This window comes from Myotis yumanensis, unplaced genomic scaffold (genome assembly GCF_028538775.1).
Source record: "Myotis yumanensis isolate MYYU_CA2020_CCGP unplaced genomic scaffold, mMyoYum1.0.hap1 SCAF_9, whole genome shotgun sequence".
Classification (NCBI taxonomy): domain Eukaryota; kingdom Metazoa; phylum Chordata; class Mammalia; order Chiroptera; family Vespertilionidae; genus Myotis; species Myotis yumanensis.
Window position 1 is genome coordinate 40,418,329 of NW_027223760.1, and position 19,712 is coordinate 40,438,040.

At 37.0% G+C, this 19,712-nt stretch overlaps 1 protein-coding gene across 4 annotated transcripts in view; it reads right to left on the minus strand.

Annotated features, from left to right (window-relative positions):
- The window catches only part of PCLO (piccolo presynaptic cytomatrix protein), a 280,850-nt gene that overhangs the window by 248,718 nt on the left and 12,420 nt on the right, over positions 1-19,712 (minus strand). For all 4 annotated transcript variants that reach the window (XM_070424153.1, XM_070424152.1, XM_070424154.1 and 1 more), the window contains exon 3: positions 1,656-3,056. In XM_070424153.1, coding sequence (XP_070280254.1) covers positions 1,656-3,056 — 1,401 coding nt within the window. The remainder of the gene's footprint in view (positions 1-1,655; positions 3,057-19,712) is intronic.

Consider the following 19,712-nt stretch of genomic DNA (forward strand, 5'->3'; position numbering starts at 1 on the left):
CTCTCATCAACATCATAACGAAAGGACGCTGAATGAAGCAAAATTATTGAGAACCTGCTTACTGGGAAAACCAAAATTTCCTCTTCATGAATATTCAACAAAGGCAATTCTTCTCAAAGTATTACTGTAAGTAACAATTATAGTTGTTATCACTCATGACACTGAAAGAAACCAAATTTCACCTGCTTTTAAAATAAACCTTAGTTAACATTATTCATCACAGTTAAAGAGAATAAAAACCTGCTTAAGTCTGTAAAGACAATATTTTCAAACAGTGTTAATAATATCAAAGCAACCTAATATCTTTCAAAGGTGAAAAATTAAAATATTGTATGGTGTATTCTTTAAAAAAAAAACAACTTGAAACAACAGCAAGATTTTCTAAAGTTTTTTTTTGTATAGTTGCTAAAAATCGGTATAATTTCTCATTCCAATCAATTACAAAATCAAGGAGAATGAAATAAAATAATCCCTAAGTATTTTTGATTTGTATAAAAACAATGAACAACTATTTAAAGTTCAATCCCAAAATGATTGTTAAAACATTGTTGTTACTTATCTAAGATAGCAGCTATCATTTAACCCGTAAGTCTCCAAAGATCCAAAATTCTAACAGCCCTAACACATTACTAAGGCTCATAGATTCATTCTTTTATAACTGTACTAGAGGTTTGGTGCATGAAAATTCTTGCACTCGAGGGGGGGAACCCTCAGGGGAGGGCAACGGGCCTAAGCCGTCAGTCAGACAGCCTTAGTGCTGCCGCGAAGGCAGGAGAGGCTCCCACCACCACTGCTGCGCTGGCCAGCCATAAGCTGGCTTCTGGTTGAGCAGTGCTTCCCCTGTGGAAGTGCACCAGGGGGCAACTCCTGTGTTGAGTGTTTGCCCCCTGGTGGTCAGTGCGCATCATAGCATCCAGTCATTCTGCAGTTAGGGTCAATTTGCGTACTACCCTTTTATTATATAGGATTAGGTAGAAATTGGCTATGTATTTTTTAGTCATTTACTTTGTGGAAAAAGTTTTCTTGTTGCTCCATTAAAAAAAATTCCCTTATATTAGTCAGTTAAAAGCATATTTTTTTCTTTCCATAGTTCTTAATAAAATAATTTATTATATTTATGCCAAATAACAGCTCAAACAGAACTATCAAAAAGTCTAGACATAATATATTTGAACTGGTATTTTCTAGTAGACAATAATATTCCCTTAACAAAGTTCTTAACAATTTTTGTAAATAATAGATCTCATGTTTTGTAAAATAACAGATCTGCAACCAATCAAACTTCTTTTTTTATTAAAGAAAGTGGAAGGATTAGAAAGATTGGAAATAATAAATTACTTCTCTTATTTGATGTTTACAGGTGAAAACCAGACAGTCCTCCAAAGCTATAGGTGGTTAATTGATAAAGGATTGGGATAGTTGTATTTTAAGTTCTCAGCTTATATCATCCTCTTACTTTTGGTGCATTAACCCAGAAAAGTATAAATTACATAAACTTTTTTAATAAGTACGTAAACCTATAAAAAGTAATTGAAACTTCTTCTAAGGTATCAGTATTTATTTGCTTTCTTTTTTTTGCTCAGAAATTTGGCTACCAAATATTTCAGAATGAAGACAATCATCTCACATCTATATGTAATAGAAATATTGCTTACCTCAGTCAAGTGTGGTGTAGGGTTAAATCCACAGAGATTACACACTTGATGCTTGCACTCGGTGCAAGTGTTGAAATTAGGAGGTTCCTTAGAACCTATGTTGAGTTCAGTTTTGCAGAGAGGACAGGCTGATTCTGGTTTAGGGGGTTTCTCCAGTTTGGGGGGAAGGGTAGCCTTCGGAGGCTCAGCTGTAGGTTTGCCATCCTTGATAGGCTGAGGCTTCTTTTCTGTTTCTGTTCTTTTGACTGTTGGAACTTGCTCAGCTTTGGGCTCTAATTTCTCAGCTCCTGGGGCTTTTGTTTCCTTTTTCACAGGTAGAACCTTTGCAGGTGCTGGTGGTACCTGACCTGTAGACTTGGGTGGCCCCTGAGAAGGAGGCGGCTGTGCAGGAGGAGGGACTTGTTTTGCTGGGCCCCCGGGCCCACTTTGTGGATGAGATCCCGGCTGGCCTGTGGAGATTAAATTTGATGCCTGGCTGAAGATGGATGCTCCAAACCCGAAGAGCTTCCCAGTCATAGTTTCTTGAGGAGTGGTGGGCTGTGATTTAGGAGCATCAGTAATACTTCCCAGATTCAGGCTGAAACGCCTTGACTGCTCCTGAGGCTTTGGTGGCTGTGGAGATGGGGGGGCAGTTTGGCCAGGGGTAGGTCGTGGGCCGGAAGGTGCTGGTGACCCTTTTGGCACAGGCTTGGCATTTGGCTTAGGGCTGATTTTGGTTTGTGCTTTCTTGGGTTCTTCCCTCTTTTGAACTGGATCCTCTTGTTTTTTACCTTTGCTCTCCATACTGGGACCAGGTTGTGATATAATTTTCGAATCTGATGCAGGTCGAGGTATGACTTTAGAATCGAATGGGGTGACTTTTTCTCCAGTTGGTGGGAAACTCTGTGAAGGTTTGGCAGAGTCTGTTTTCAGAGGAGGAGTTGTTTTCTCTTGATCCTGGGATTGTACTTTGGAGCTTGGAATATCAGGTTTTGTTGCTGTTGACGATGAAGACACAATGTCTGTGGCTGGCTTTGCCATCTTGGGCTGCTTTGGTTTCTCATCAGCCATGGGGACCTTGGCCAGCTCGGATGGGACAGAAGGCTCTTTGGGAGGGGCTGGCTTGGGTGAGGATTCTGCCACATGAGGCTGCTTGGCCGTGACAGGGGGAGAACCGTGAAGGGTTGGTTGTTTCACAAGAGGTGGAGGCTTTTTAGACTCAGGTGCCTTTGAGATATCCTGTTTGGGTACAGTATCCTTCTTTGGAGAAACCTGCTGTGACTGTGGGGATGGTTTGCTCAGCACTGATGCAAGAATACCTGCAGCTGTCTTCGGTTTGGGCTGGGGTGATGACGGGATTGGAGCCAAGTCACCTCCTAGAGCTCTTTGCATCTGACAGTTTAAACAGAGCCACTCTTTTACCTAGAAATAAAATAAAACAACAGTCACTGAGATAAAAACAATGTGAAAACATTTTCAAAATGCATGGTATCATCTGAAACTATGTCTCTCATCAAGGAAAACATAAAAGATCAAATTATTTTAATTAAATAATATTCAAGTAATTACCTTAAAATGTAATTAATGAACCTCAGAGACTTAAGCACTCTTATTTTTAAGGAAATATAAGAGTAAAAATCAACAGAATTGTATTTTTTTTCTAAAGTTAATTTTGTTATTCTTCACCTTTGGTTTACTCAAAGTTTTATTACTCCCAGAAATAAGAAAGCAAGTATCATAAAAAATAAATTGTAATATATATTAGAGTCCATAAATCAGTTATGTTAGATACTTTCTCTATTGATGGTTCATAACAGATTTTAGTTATACAACCCAGAGTAGGCTTGTCAAATTATTAACACATTGCTAATTTCCTAAATTAGCACAGCTTTACTTCCCCCTCCAAGGAGACATAATCAAATGTGTGAAAAACAAAACTTGTTAACCATGCTGGATTAAAAAGAGAACATTCTCTGTTAACAAAATATAGAAAAAATAATGGCATCCCCTCCCATCAAATTAGCCTAAATAGCATGGTCTAATAGAGAAAATATAGTTTCCTTTGAATTTTCTGAATATACTGGAAACTGCAATATAAGGAATACAAGGAAGCAATATTCTTATTTGACTGGCGAGATACATATACAAGTGAGATATACATCACACACACACACACACACACACACACAGAATCTGTTGAAAATAGAAATTATTTCTATCTCAGCATTTAAAAGAGCATCTATACCTACACCTAGTATATACATCACACACACACACACACACACACACACACACACACAAGGGACCCGGTGCATGAAGATTCATGCACGACGGGGGTGGAGGGGGGATCCCTCAGCCCAACCTGCACCCTCTCCAATCTGGGAGCCCTCAGGAGAGCCCTCTCCAATCCGGGAGTTTCTGTCTGTCTTTGCAATCATATGAGCGACTTGTCTGAGACCCCCAACCCAGTTTGTTTTGTGGCTCACAGAATAATAGAGACTTTTTTTTTTTCTTTGCTCCATTGGTGGAGATTTCCTGGAAGTTTTAGGATATCTTCCCTTTAATTTCCTAGACACTCTGATTTTACTTATGTCTCTCACCTTTGCTTTCCCTCCATACCCACTGCAACAGTAACTTGCTCCAGGCTCACTTTGCTCTAGTGCAGCAGTTCTCAACCTGTGAGTCGCGACCCCTTTGGGGGTTGAACGACACTTTTACAGGGGTCGCCTAAGACCACTGGAAAACATATATAATTACATATTGTTTTTGTGATTATTCACTATGCTTTAATTATGTTCAATTTGTAACAATGAAATTGGGGGTCACCACAACATGAGGAACTGTATTAAAGGGTCGCGGCATTAGGAAGGTTGAGAACCACTGCTCTAGTGTCTAGGTGAACTACGATTCCCAGCATCCCTGGCGCTCCCTGTGCTTTGGGCTTCCGCTTCTGGTCCTGGGGCTGCCACCAAAACTACTATTCCCAGAATTCCTGGTGCTCCCACTCTCTCGGTTTTCCCTGACCAAGGGAGCCACATCTCCCCAAGCCTCTGGCTCTCCTGCTCTGCTCTCCATCCAGTGACCAAGGGAGCTACATCCCCCTAAGGGAGAGACCTAGGGAGCGACTGAGGGAGCCACGTCCCCCCAAACTGCCTGCTTTCCCACTCTGCTCTGTGTATGCAAATTACCCGCCATCTTTGTCAGGTTAATTTGCATATTCACTCCTCATTGGCTGGTGGGCATGGCTTGAGCATAGCGGAGGGACGGTTAATTTGCATGTTTCTCTTTTATTACATAGGATATATACATATATATGTATAAGTATAGGTATAGCTATATACATATATATGTGTATATATATATGTATGTATAAGTATAGGTATAGATGCTCTTTTCAAATCACATCCAATGTGAAAAGGAGATGTTGAAGTTGGTACTATATAGTTTAGGACAGTGATGGCGAACCTTTTGAGCTCGGCGTGTCAGCATTTTGAAAAACCCTAACTTAACTCTGGTGCCGTGTCACATTTATAAATTTTTTGATATTTGCAACCATAGTAAAACAAAGATTTATATTTTTGATATTTATTTTATATATTTAAATGCCATTTAACAAAGAAAAATCAACCAAAAAAATGAGTTCACGTGTTACCTCTGACACATGTGTCATAGGTTCGCCATCACTGGTTTAGGAGATAATTTAAAAGTACCTATGTTTAACATTACCTTTTTAAATTTCAAAATAATATATGCTTACTATATAAAATTTTAAATAGTACCAAAGTAATTTAGAATGGCAAACTCTACATGATACAATCTCTCCAACCAAAGTAACCAATGTTACCAATTTAACACTGAAATCTTTGTATAGATTTCTATGTGTTAAAAAAGTAAATATATGGAGCACAGATACCAGATAAGTTTTCCTCCATATAAAATTGTGAAGTGTTATTCAGCTGGTAAACAACATACTCTTTATTTGCAAATAATTTCCTTTTGAAAAGAAATTGAATAATCACTAAACTTTTATTTGTAATATGACAGTTTATAGTTAAGCTTTTTTAATGGGAAAAAAACTATACTGAATATTTTTCTTAATCATTAAAATGGCTTTAAAATTTTAAAAAGCACATTGAAATTATTTAAACTCATACACCTATATAAAAAGCCTTATTTTGCAATTTCACGGAGAGCAAATTTTTATTTGAAAGTTAAAGGAGATTTAACTCCAACTGACATGTTATATTTCTATTTAAAAATCTGTATCAAAAAGTAGAATTAAAATGTTTATTAAGTATGAGTGAGTGATAGAGTTGTTCACTACATTTTTTCTCAATATGGGTGTTGAATACCTATGCATATTTTTATCTTTACCTTTCTGTATGTTTGAAACATTTCACAAAATAACTTCATATATATACATATATACATACATATATACATATAATATACATATGTACATCCCCAAACATAATCAAGCAATTGCTACTTATGCAAGTACCATGATTAAAGTGACCTAGAATGTAAGGGAACTTTCACTCCATTTTGTCTCCTTCTTGATGGAAGGAAATTCCTCTATAATTATGCATCTACCCACTCAATCATCTCCCATTTCCCTTACTGTCAATGTCAATTCTACTGTTCTATTATTTATTTTTCTTCTTCCACAGCTTTCAATGATACATCACTTCATAATCATGCAGCCAGGCAACACAGAAGAAAATATAATTAAAAGCATAATTCTTTACCTATACTCTATTACTCACATACATAATAATAGGGTAATACGCTAATTCAGCCGTGGGCAAACTACGGCCCGCAGGCCGGATCCGGCCCATTTGAAATGAATAAAACTAAAAAAAAAAAAAGACCGTACCCTTTCATGTAATGATGTTTACTTTGAATTTATATTAGTTCACACAAACACTCCATCCATGCTTTTGTTCCGGCCCTCCGGTCCAGTTTAAGAACCCATTGTGGCCCTCGAGTCAAAAAGTTTGCCCACCCCTGTGCTAATTAGACCAGACGTCATTCCGGACGTCCTTCCTGATGAAGCCAGGGCCAGAAGGAAGCCAGCCCAGGTGCTGGGTGCCTGCCAGTGGCCAGAGAAGGGAAGCAGCCCAGGTCCTGGGTGCCTGCCAGTGGCCAGAGAAGGAAAGCAGCCCAAGTCCTGGGTGCCTGCCGGTGGCCGGAGGAGGGAAGCAGTTCGAAACCTGGGATCTGAAGAGAGCCAGTGCCGGCAGCTGGGAGAAGGAAGGCCTATTCTTGCATGAATTTTCATGCATCAGGCCTCTAGTTTTCCTATAAGATATTATGTGAGATCTGCATCCACATTAACCACTTTAACTTACAAATGCCTAGGGTCAGTGACTTTCATTATAGTTAAACTAGAGGCCCGATGCACAAAATTTGTGCAAGGGGCTTGCCCTTGCAGCCACGGCAGCTTGCCTCAGCCCTCACAGTCCTGGCTTCATCCAGAAGGTTGTCCGGAAGGACATCCAGAAGGTCATTGGCCTGTCTGATCTAATTAGCATATTATACTTTTATTATAGTTAAATTACTACTATTCTTTTTGACAAGTGTCAAAGCAAAGGAGATGCCAAATTTATTCATTCCTTTATTCAAATATTTATTAAGATATATGATCCTCAATGTTCCTCCCCACTGCTAGAATACATTGTCTATAGTTATCCTATATAATAAAAGCCTAATATGCTAAATGTCCGGTCATCCAGTTGGCCGTTCAACCAATCAAAGCAAAATATGCTAACAATATGCTAAGGCTGCTCAACCTCTTGCTATGACGTGCACTGACCACTAGGGGGCAGACAGTCAACTGGTTGACCAGTCACTACAATGTCACTGACCACTAGAGGGCAGACGCTCCGACCAGTAGTTTAGCTTGCTGCTGTGGTCCAGCTGATCAGGGCTGAGTGAGACGGGCCAGACATGCTTTGGAGCCCTCCCAAGGCCCCTCCCTAGCTGGCCAACCTCCTGCGTCCCTCTCTAGCTCCAATTGTGCATCGGTGGGCTCCCTCGGCATGGTCTGTGCCCTCTTGCAATCCAGGACCCCTTAGGGGATGTCGGAGAGCCGGTTTTGGCCCAAACCTGCTCAACTCAGGAGCTTCCCCCTAGTGGACAATGCACTCCCACAGGGGGAGCATCACTCAGCCAGAAACTGGCTCACAGCTGGCGAGCATAGTGGTGGTGGCGGGAGCCTCCGGGGAGTGGGCCTAAGCCTTCAGTCAGACATCCCCCAAGGGCTCCCAGACTGTGAGAGGGTGCAGGCTGGGCTGAGGTTCTGCCCCTTTCCAACCCCTGAGTTCACGATTTTCGTGCACCAGGCCCCTGTCACAATATAAAAAGCTTTCTGTATTTTTAGGACTTTTTAGAAAGAACCTCCCTTTCATTTAGTTCTACAGCCTAAATCTGTTAAAAATAAAAATTATTTTTACCTCAGCATTTAACAATTTAGTACTGAAAACAGTATGATTTTCAAATTTCTTGATTCAACTGAGAAAAAAATAACAAAAAACCTTCCGATACATTTGAGAAAACGAAAAAGGCCAAAACCAGCCCCAGCATTAACATCATGAACAACCTCCTACTTCTCTTGGTGATGCACTTAGGGAGCATAAGGAGTAATAACAGAACCTTGGCCCTCTCAGCCATCTGAGTTAAAATTTCTGCCATATTGTACCTGCATTCTCAATTATTACTCATGTGTCTATACTGCTTATGAAAGGTAATTTCCCAATCTTTCATATGTCCAGGCCACTGTCCCTCATTTGGTCCTCCTTGTCATTTCTCAAATACCTTATAACTCCACCAAATATACACTGTTTAAAACAAACCATCGAAGGGGTTATCTTTACTTCCCCTCAATCCTCATCTCCAATAACTGTGAAATAATGTTTAGTTTTTGTAACAAATTCAATATATAAAATTGTGTTAGTGTTCTTATGCAAGCACTTACATAATTCTATTTCCAGATCTGTACCCACCAAAAGGCTGTAAGCAACAAATGGTAAGGACTTCCTGGCAATGTGGTCTTTCTATTGATCCCAGGGTATAACTGACCCATAAAGCATTATAGATGTTCACAAATATTTTTTGAATTGACTTGAATTAAGTAAATTAATTGAAAATGTTTGTGCTTTTCAATCTACAGCATTTCTGTGTTTACTCTGCTAATTCCCACTGTTTACCAACCCTCAATGACAGGCTTCTGCCCTCATTTTCTGGTTACATGCCATTCTCCCTAGAACCCTAGTCGACATCTCTGCCCATGGTCCCCCTTTGATTCAAACTGAAAGAGTCCTCCTTAATCACCATGCCTGCTAACCATATTTTCCTTGCCTGGAGAAAATTACTGCCTTGTTTTCTCCTAAAATTAAATGTTTATCTCTAACTCTGAGCAGAAATGAACCTGAATTTGTTAACATCATTGCCTTAAACACTTAACTGCCAATTCCATCTAGTACCCATGTCTATGATACAGTTGGTTTCTGCATGATTGATCTTCATTCCACTGTAGCCATGAATGAGGATCTTAAAAGATTTTAGTCCTTATCACCTCTTCCCCATGCCATAATTCGCAGAAGCCTTCAATCCATATTTCATGAACAACTTCTCAGGTCACCTGTCACAAGTAGCACCCACTCCCTAAAATTATGCTCTAATTAGGTCTAATTATATTGCACTCTAATCATCCACAACCATTTGAAATATTATGAGATAAATAGAAGAAACAATACTAGGGAAGCCTACAACTGGATCATATGTCCCAGAAGAACTCTTACCTTCAATATACAAGCATTAAAATGAAAAATTCTAACTGTACTAGATAAATATGTTATGCCTCAACTATTGCTAAAATTTAGGGTTCATATATTAAGGAAAAATAGTCATTTTTTTGCTTTCTCCGCCCTAGTTACAGAAAGTGCATAAGTAAAATAGAAAGTGAATAAATAGAATTCAAGGTCTGGAGACACAATTGTTTAATGAGCTACTCTATTTCAATTAGCTCTAATGGAAAGGAACAAAAGAAAGGCATAAGGTTATTCATTCAGTCTTCTGACTTAATATGCTACAAAAATGGAGTTAAGAGAGTGGTCAGCCAGGATTTCTGCTCATTCAGAGGTCTCTGTGTTTTATAAGATAGACCTGCATATAATTTCTATAACACATCTCCCTGTTTAATCCAATTCCCTTTTGTTATGTATCAGAGCTGTAAAATATAGTATTACAGCTTTCCTGGCTAAGGCCTTTGCTGGATGAGAAATATCTTATTTACAGCTGTTTGGAGAGGTACCACTTGAACTTTTAATTGTGAACTTCACATATAGAATTTTAATAAATGGTGACACTTTTTTAAAAATATCAAAACTATTGATTTTTAAAAAATGGAATCCAAAGGCAACAAAATCTCAGACATATGCCAAAGCAATTTCTTCACTGATACTGCTCCCTAGGGCATTGGAAACTAAAGAAAAAATAAACAAATGGGACTACCTCAAAATAAAAAGCTTCTGCACAGCAAAAGAAACCATCAACAAAACAACAAGAAAGCCCACTGCATGGGAGAACATATTTGCCAATGTTATCACCGATAAGGGTTTAATCTCCAACATTTATAGGGAACTCATACAACTTAACAAAAGGAAGATAAACAATCCAATCAAAAAATGGGCAAAGGACCTAAATAGACACTTTTCAAAAGAGGACATTCAGAAAGCCAAGAGATATATGAAAACATGCTCAATGTCACTAATCATCCGAGAGATACAAATCAAAACAACAATGAGGTATCATCTCACACCTGTCAGAATGGCAATCATCAACAAATCAACAAAGGACAAGTGCTGGCGAGGATGTGGAGAAAAAGGAACCCTCATGCACTGCTGGTGGGAATGCAGACTGGTGCAGTCACTGTGGAGAACAGTATGGAGTTTCCTCAAAAAGTTAAAAATGGAACTCCCATTTGACCCAGTGATCCCACTTCTAGGAATATATCCCAAGAAACTAGAAACACCAATCAGAAAGGATATATGCACCCCTATGTTCATAGCAGCACAATTTACCATAGCGAAGATATGGAAACAGCCTAAGTGCCCATCAGCAGATGAGTGGATTAGAAAACTGTGGTACATCTACACAATGGAATACTATGCTGCTGTAAAAAAAAAAAGGAATTCTTACCATTTGCAACAACATGGATGGACCTAGAGAGCATTATGCTAAGTGAAATAAGCCAATGAAAGAAAAACACCACATTATCTCACTCATTTATGGATAATAAAGACCATTATAAACTGATGAACAAAAATAGATAGAGAGGCAGAGCAGCATGGAACAGACTGTCAAACTACAGCAGGAAGGCTGGGGAGGGTTGGGGGTGCGGGGGATAAGCGATCAACCGAAGGACTTGTATGCACGCATATAAGCATAACCAATGGGCACAAGACACTGGGGGGTAGGGGAGGCCGGGGAAATGTCAAGGGGAGAAAAAAAGGAGATATATGTAATACTCTTTGTAATACTTTAAGCAATAAAATAAAATTTAAAGAAAAATTATATCCTGAATTTTAAGAGGATGTCTTCAGTAATCATTCAATAGAGTTAACTCAAGACACCTAAGCAATAAGGTGAATTAGCAAATGTGGGGTTCCAGAATTAAAGCATATTCCTATTCAGATCTATTACTAATCCACTTAACTTCAAAACAGATAGGAAGCCTCTCAAAAAAAAAAAGTCCAGATAGTTTAATGACTAACATCTACCCTTCAATATGCTCCAAACTGGACACTTTCAACACAAAATTTACATAAAGTTTATAATAAAATCTTTGCTCAACAACATAGCATAATACCTGGAATAATGGAATATCAAAAGAACAAGCACATAGAATCTTTATTTGCTGGTGTTCATACCGTTCACATTAGCCATTGAATAAGTTTTCTTCAATCATGCTTTCATCTTGTCCTTTACAATAAAACTTGTTGGGTTTCTTCATCTTGATACATCACAACTAAGCTTTTCTGCAAACCATGACATCAAAATATACCACTTACTCCATTAAAGCAGTACTATCATTCTCTCTAATGTGAGTTATAATTCACAGTCCAATTTGTATTCCTCACCCATATATCTAAATGGTACCTTTTTATGGTCCACATTGAATTTCCTCCTTTATCACTTAATATTCCATCATCAATTAAGGTCTGTCTCTTCTCAACTACTAAACAATAGTGTAAACCACAACATCTGGACTCAAATAGATAGTGTTTTAAATCTTTCTTTCCAATTATTTCCTCTCCTCTCCTGTCCTCACTTATAGACTCTTAAAAGGAGTGACTACTTCTCTATATTGGATACCAAGAAAATTTTAGATATTATTTAATGATAAATTATTCTAAACTTTTTTTCTATTTCTCATCAAATTATGTCCAAATACTTACTGAATGTGTTATTTATAGTTATATAGTTATAAATATAACTACGTATATTATATTTATATTGTATTATTTTGAATGCCACATAAAATATAATTATACTATAATACACATTAGATAATAATATAATGTACAATGTTATAAAGAGGAAACCAAGCTAACGTTTGATAACAGATTATGCTTTGTGTTATTCAGGATTTCCCAAACCACATGAACTCCATTATAGAAGCATTTTGGGTACAGATGGCTCACTGCAGGTGACATCTTTAGCTATGCATATTAATGAAAAATGAATTTTGGTTAAAAACTAGACACTAGCGTTCCTCAGAACTGTGATGATATACCCTGCAATTTGGTGAAACAATTTTATTCAAAATGGTCCATCCAGAAATAGTGTGGACTACAAACCTTGTGAAATGTAAATTAAATGGGCCCTTTTTCCTTCATAAAGTATAATAATGTTCACCAAATGCTAGCAATAACATTTATAAATCCTCACAATATAGGATCCAATGATAACAGCATATTTTAATGTTTGTCACTGCAGTCTAAAACAAGAAAACTGACATGACACACTCATCAGAGCACAATTTACAAAACAATTGCAGTGCACGAACATGAAAATATATTCGTACTCTATTACAGTTACATAAAGAGAAGATCCCAAAACAGTATACGAACTTACATTAACACTTCTTAACAGCCTCTCATATGGCAAACACAAACTTTTATACCTCAAATAATTTATACACACATTTAGTAGCTTGTAATATATATTTCTAATTAGGCAGTGTTTGTGCAATTATTTGAGTAAGTTATTGAACTGTGCTATTATTTCATTTAAGAATAAAAAAATCAATTATATTAGTGAAAAGAATTAAAGGTCTCATAAACTTTGTGAACTCATTAAGTATGCTGAAAGCTACCTGTTGTTTTTTTTTTGTCCAATTAGATGCTCATTGGAATTAAGACAATCACTTGTATGTTGACTTGGAAAGGAAAGAAACTTTTTAAAAAATATATCTGCAGGGCGTTGAACACACAAAGTGTACAGATGACATGTTATGAAATTGTATACTTGAAATCTGCATAATTTTGTTAACCAATGTCACCCCAATAAAATTCAATAAAAAAGGCAAAAAAAAAAAAAAGAAATTCCACCTGTGAACTATAGTTTCGGCTCCTGCCTGAGAGTTCTAGTCTGCCCTTCCTTGATGGCTTGCTCTATAGATTTTGGATTTGGCTAGCTAACAGGAAAATTTTTGTCTGCAGAATATTAATTTGTAACAAGAAAGGAATGGTTAAGTAAACTACAGTACCTCCTGTGTATAGGATTATGCAGCTATTCAATGTATGTTTACAACGTGCTTAACAAAATAGAAATATTTATGCTATAATTTGAAATAACAATGATCAAGCTATCTATATATATAAAAGCCAAGCAACCGAAACGCCGGACTGACTGGAACTACCAGAACAACCGGTTGCTATGAAGCCCACTGCATCTGGCCAATCGGCCTGATGTGGGGAGGGGCGGCCCCTCCCCCTGGCCAGCCTGGCCAGATGGGGGGGGGCCTGCCAGCCAACCTCCCACAGCCCTTCCCCCCCTGCCGGCTTGGTCCCCAATCGACCCCCCATCCTGATTGGGGGTGGGGCTGATGGGCCAACCTCCTGCATCACCTCCCCCATCACTGACCTGGCCCAATCAGCCCCCATGGGAGGGGGTGCCAGCTGGACCCCATCCATGCATGAATTCGTGCATTGGGCCTCTAGTATTTTTATAAGTATGTATGGTTTATATCAAGCTCAAAAACAGACTGGTTGATGATGCTCAATGGTGAGAGGGTCTGCCTGCATACCAAAGAGTTGTGAGTTTGATTCCAGGTCAAGGGCATATACCTGGTTTGTAAGTTAGATCCCAGCCCTGTTTGGGGGGTAGAGGGGCCTGTGGAAGGCAACCAATCAATGTGTCTCTTTCATATTGATGTTTTTCTCTCTCTTTCTCTCCCTCTCCCTTCCACTCTTTATAAAACAATGGAAAGAAAAAAATATGTATATATATATATATACATCTTCATGTGAAGATTTAAAATAAAACAGACAAAACTAATCTATGGTTAGAAATCAGATGGTGGTTACCCTTGGGCAGTGGGTAGGAACTGGAAGCAGTAAGGTGAAGGATTGCTCGAATATTGATTATGTTCTATTTTTTAATTTTGGATGCTGCTAACACGGGTTCAGTTTGTGAAAATTCACTGAGTTGATTTGTGTATATGTGTGTATGCATATATATGTATATGTTATATAAAGTATATGTTTTACTTTAATTAAAAAATTATGGACAGAAGAAAACATAACTGGTGGTTGTTACTACATGTTGGGGCCACAGATAATATTTTTGGTTCTTCCTTTTTCTTCTCTATTTTTCTAAAATAAACATGTTACTTTTATAGTGGAAGACAAAAGTATATATGAAATGCTAAAAGCATATTAAAGCTTGTGTAAAATGACTTTTTATAAGTGATTTCAGCCTGTTTTAGCTTCCTATTAATAGAAGCCCCTTATAACTTATAGTTTAGTCATTTTTAAAATAGCTCCTTTATGTTTTTAATTTTTAGAGGAAAGGAGAGGGACAGAGAGAAAAACATCAATGTGAGAGTAAAATATGGATCTGCTACCTCCTGCACACATCGTACTGGGGATCCAGCTATAATCTGACCATGTGCCCTGACCAGGATTTCAACCAGCAACCTTTCAGTGCATGAGAGGACACCCAACCAATCTAAGCCACACAGACCAGGGCAGTTTATTCATTTTTTTATATAGTCATATGTATGTACATTTTCAAGAATGTATTTAAAGGAAAGTCTAATTTTAAAATTATACTTATTCAACTTTACATTATTTTTAAGAATCCTATTCATATTTTTATCATTTATTTCCTTCTTAAACATTTTTAATCCTTCCTCAGTAAAGTTAAAATACACAATAATCTCCACATTAAAAATTTTCCCAACAAATACTCTTACAGAATTTCTAGTTACATGTTCATATAATGAAACATGCCTTTCACTTTTTTAATTGTTTTACATCAGCAGGAGTGTACATACGTGAGCAGCAGATCTACTAGAACTACAACTCAGAGCTTGGATGCCTTATAAATGCATGTGATATAGGCATTACTTTAAGAAAAGATTTATAAACTTTGCATAAATAATTCACATCTTTGTCTTTAATGTAATACCTCTGACATATTTGTAAGCATGAGTCCATTTTTATTTAAGCTAGTTAAGATATGGAATAGGAGAGAGTGTTACATATGTGTGTTTTCTCAAGGGATGTACACAATAAGAAAGTTAACCCATCATTGTATTAAGTTTACTGATCCAAGAAATGATTTTGTTAAGTGTGGGTATCTGCTTTCACAGCAGAACACCTGTTCTTACCAAGCTATACAGATCATTATACCAGTTGCAGTAATATACAACAACAAGCTTAATAAATATAAATGCTGACTATGCAGAAAGACACCTAGTTATTTAAAACATCTAGTTATTTAAAAGCTGAATGTGAAAAAAAAGGCTTTGGTTCTAATGATTAAACCTACAAGTAAAGCATGAGGAATATATCGTCATTTGATATAGGAAACATCCAACTTATGAGGGAAATGCTGCAAATTGGACCTCATCAAAAATGAGAGCTAAGCAAATATAGTGCTGGTAAACATATTTAAGTAATACTAATTTTAAAAAGATTTAATCAAGTATTTCTATTCCTTTAAATTCATTTTCAAAACTAAATGAAGATAAATTAATTTTGCTATGGTCAGGATATTATTTTAAATATTATAAATGATAACATATGGATCACCAGAAAATAGCAAAAAAAAAAAAAACACCCCAAAAACAAAGAACACCTCAATATCCTTTATCTTCTAAAAAACCTTATGTTTAAATTAAGGGACTTTCTCTTTGTTGGATTCATATAAAAACGGTGATAGTTAAAGTACACAGGGCTGTGATAAGATTACATTAAAAAACTGACCAAACTTGCATCACAGGCATAAGGCATTTCAAATCATCGTTTTTTAGAACCAAAATTTCTAGGCATTTCGCCAAGGCTGAAGATGTAAAAATCAAGAATCTAAATCCTTTACCCACTCCTTATCATTCTATAATAATTTAATCAATCATCTGATGAATGAGAATTTTTTTAAATTACCAAAGTGTTAATTTTAACAAACATTTAGACGGTTAAAAAAATAGCACAAAAAATTATGATATTAATAGTAAAAGCCTTACTCTCCAGAATGAATCAGTGTTAACTTTTGCCTTGAGATTTTTTTTATGGTTGCCATTATAACATCAAATAATAAGCTTTGATTCTAATTTAAAATATTGTGGATTTTCACCTTACTACAAAAGCCACATTTTTTAATAGACAACCTTACATTATCACCTATTTTAGGACTGCCATAAGCAATATTCAGTAGGCCCTCAATTAACAGTTGTTTCATTCAGTATCTTTTTGTTGTAATGTTGATGAGATGCCAAAGAAACTTAATCCTTGTTTATAGCAATTAACTTATGGTAAAATTGGTTTCATTATAGGTTATTTTACCACAGTTCCAAGAACTTAACAGTAGTATTAAATAAGGACTTATTGTATTATGTGTTTTAATACACAATAAAATAATGCGTAACTTCTTGAGTTTGGTTTTTGTACCACCTAATATCATCTCACATTCCACCACTGTTGTGTAATCACATTTTGGAAAACACTGATTTAATACCATTCGAGTTTTCTTCATTTCTGAGGAATAGTCAGCTATCCCATCCCATTCTTGTTGGTATTATTATCCACTTTAATAGAGAAACTCCTACAGTGATCGTGATATCACCGTATCACACACACACAAACACACACACACCCCCACACACACCCCTACACACACACATACACATTTATACATGTATATATTCTGTAGAGATAGACCATTATTTAAATAGGCAGATAGAATGATGATGACTGTTATGCGTTCTTTCACATGAGAAAAATTCTTAACCTGCCCTCATAGTCTCTTAATATTGTGCCTAGATACAGGATTCATTTTATCACCATCTCTAGAAAAGTAAAGAAAGTGCCTCCTATCTGCTGTTTTGTGTTTGGATAATTAGTATGATAGCTACCTGATTTCTCATCTTTTTGTGGACAATACTGCTTTCCTCTATGAAGTCTTCAAGTTTTCTCCTTATCTTGGGAATCTGATATTTCACCAAGACCTATCTATCAGTAATTTTATCAATCTTTCTTGGCCATCAGTGGAGCTGTACAATCTGAAAGCTTCAATCTTTCTTTAGCTCAGAAAAATGTTCTAGAGCTTGCCTCCGTGGTATTGATTCTGGAACTCCTATTAGCGCTCCAGATATAATCTCCATGATTTTTAATGTCTCTTAGCGCTCCAAAGCTCTCAGAGTCCTAAGGGAGCCCCAGAGTTATAGATTAACAACCTCCCAAAAATGTCTACAACTCCATGGGCAGCAGTCCAGAAAGAGCTCTCCATACTAGGGATAAGTCCCATCCCGGCCTCCACATCAATAAAGGAAGGAGTAAGGGGGAAGTAAGTAAAGCAAAGGAAATATAGTCAATAGTAGGGTGATAAATATGTGTGGTACCAATAGGGGTGCTGGAATTATCAAGGGGAACACTAGTAAAGTACATGATTGTCTAACCACTAAGCTATACACTGGAAACCAATATATATATAATAAAATAAATAAATAAAAATAGAAATAAAAAATAATAAAAATAAAGGAAGGAGTGAAGATGGGAATCTCAGAATTCTACATATTCCTGAGTACAGTCTTACCCTTTCCTTCCTTTCCAACCACTAACTCCCCCTCAAATCTCCAGCTTCAGTTAAGATTATACACACAAATGATACAGACCTTCAGTTATCACTAAAAATTCCAGAATTCCAAGTCGTCCATCCCAGATTCTAATCTACCAATGGAAGGGAGGGTATCCTACCATCCCATCCCACCCCTCCCTTGGTCTGTGCCCTTCTCCTAATTCATTTTTCTCCATAACACCTATTATCATCTGTCACACTATATGTTTTGTTACTCTTATTAAAAAATAAGTTCCATGAGGCAAGATTTTTCTACCTATTTTTTTCACTACTATATCCCCAGAGTCTAGAGGAGTCCCTGAAACATAGTGGATGCTTAGTAAGTAGTTGAATAATTTTTTATTGTCTTTTAGCTCTATTATCTGGGGAAAATCTGGGTATTTCTTTTCCGGACCATCAACTGGGCCTGGACCCATTTTTATCCTCTATCAGCCCACTGAAATTTGAATCTGGCAGTTATTGATGAGCTATCCTCTTAAATATTTCTCAGGACTAATAAATTTTTATAAGTTCTTTATGTTTCTTAAATGAACTATTTTCTACGAGGTCAGATTTTTTTTTCTTTTGTTTCACTAGTTCATCTATGTCCTTCATGTGATATTATTGCTAAAATGTTGTTAGTCTCGTCAAACCATTCATTTATAGTGAATGTCTCCATTATTTAGCAGAGGTAATCAAAAGCATATTTTCTGTATTTATGGACTGGTCTGCTTTCTCAGTCCTCTCCTTTGAATGAGAGGAAATAGAATGGTGGAGGGTTGGAGTCCAAGTAAGGACAGCTTTACTCCTATGCTAAAAGATGTAGTACATTCGACTTTTGGTTGAGTAGTGTCTTGTTTTTTCCTTTGTATCACTCTGTTGTGGGAGAAGAGCATTACTTCTTCTGAGCTTCTGTTGAAGGCCCTATTGTTCTCATGAGGGTCCTTCCTCAAGCAGCTCATCCCTTCACTTGGATAATTCTCTGGCATTAGCCTGAAGGGAAAACAGTAAGGCTTCTCCCTACTCCATCTCTTCCCTCTGGAGATTAGGAAAGAGTCCGCTTGTCATATATTTTTCCTACTGCAGTTCTTTAACTTATTGTGTGATCACTACCCACAACCCACTACTGCTTTCTATATATGTTAATATCAAGCTTAGAATTTCACTGAGCTTTCTCTTAGAAACCCACTTATACAGTGGTTTCCTTGGCTCTTGTTTTGTTCCCTCCTTCCTATCTTCTTTCTATCTTCTAAGAATCTTCATCATGCCAACTTATGCTATTGGTGATCCTTCCTATTTTCAGGAACTACTATACTTTCAATCTTTTGACCTTACCGCTAAAATAGCAAGCAACTAAACAGAGACTCTCCACTTTTCTAAAAATTCTTTAAGCTACTCCACCATTAAAAATGTCTTATTGGTTTTCTTTCTCCATAGGTTTCGGCCTCCTGACATTTCACATAGCTCTAGTCTTTTCTCACCAGCAATTCCTAACAGATCTGTCCACTCTCCCCCCAGTTTCTCTTAATATAAATGGAAGAAGTAGTAGGCCTATCCACCTAAGAGATAGCAACTTAAATCATTTGACCAATCTGAAGAATTCCAGTCATTGTTTGTTTGTTTGTTTGTTTGTTTTTTAATAATGGAGGTAATCTATATGCAAGTTTAGGTGTGTATGCTTTTTGGGTTTTTCTGGCTGTTAAGATATGGTCACATTTTGTTTAATATAATATC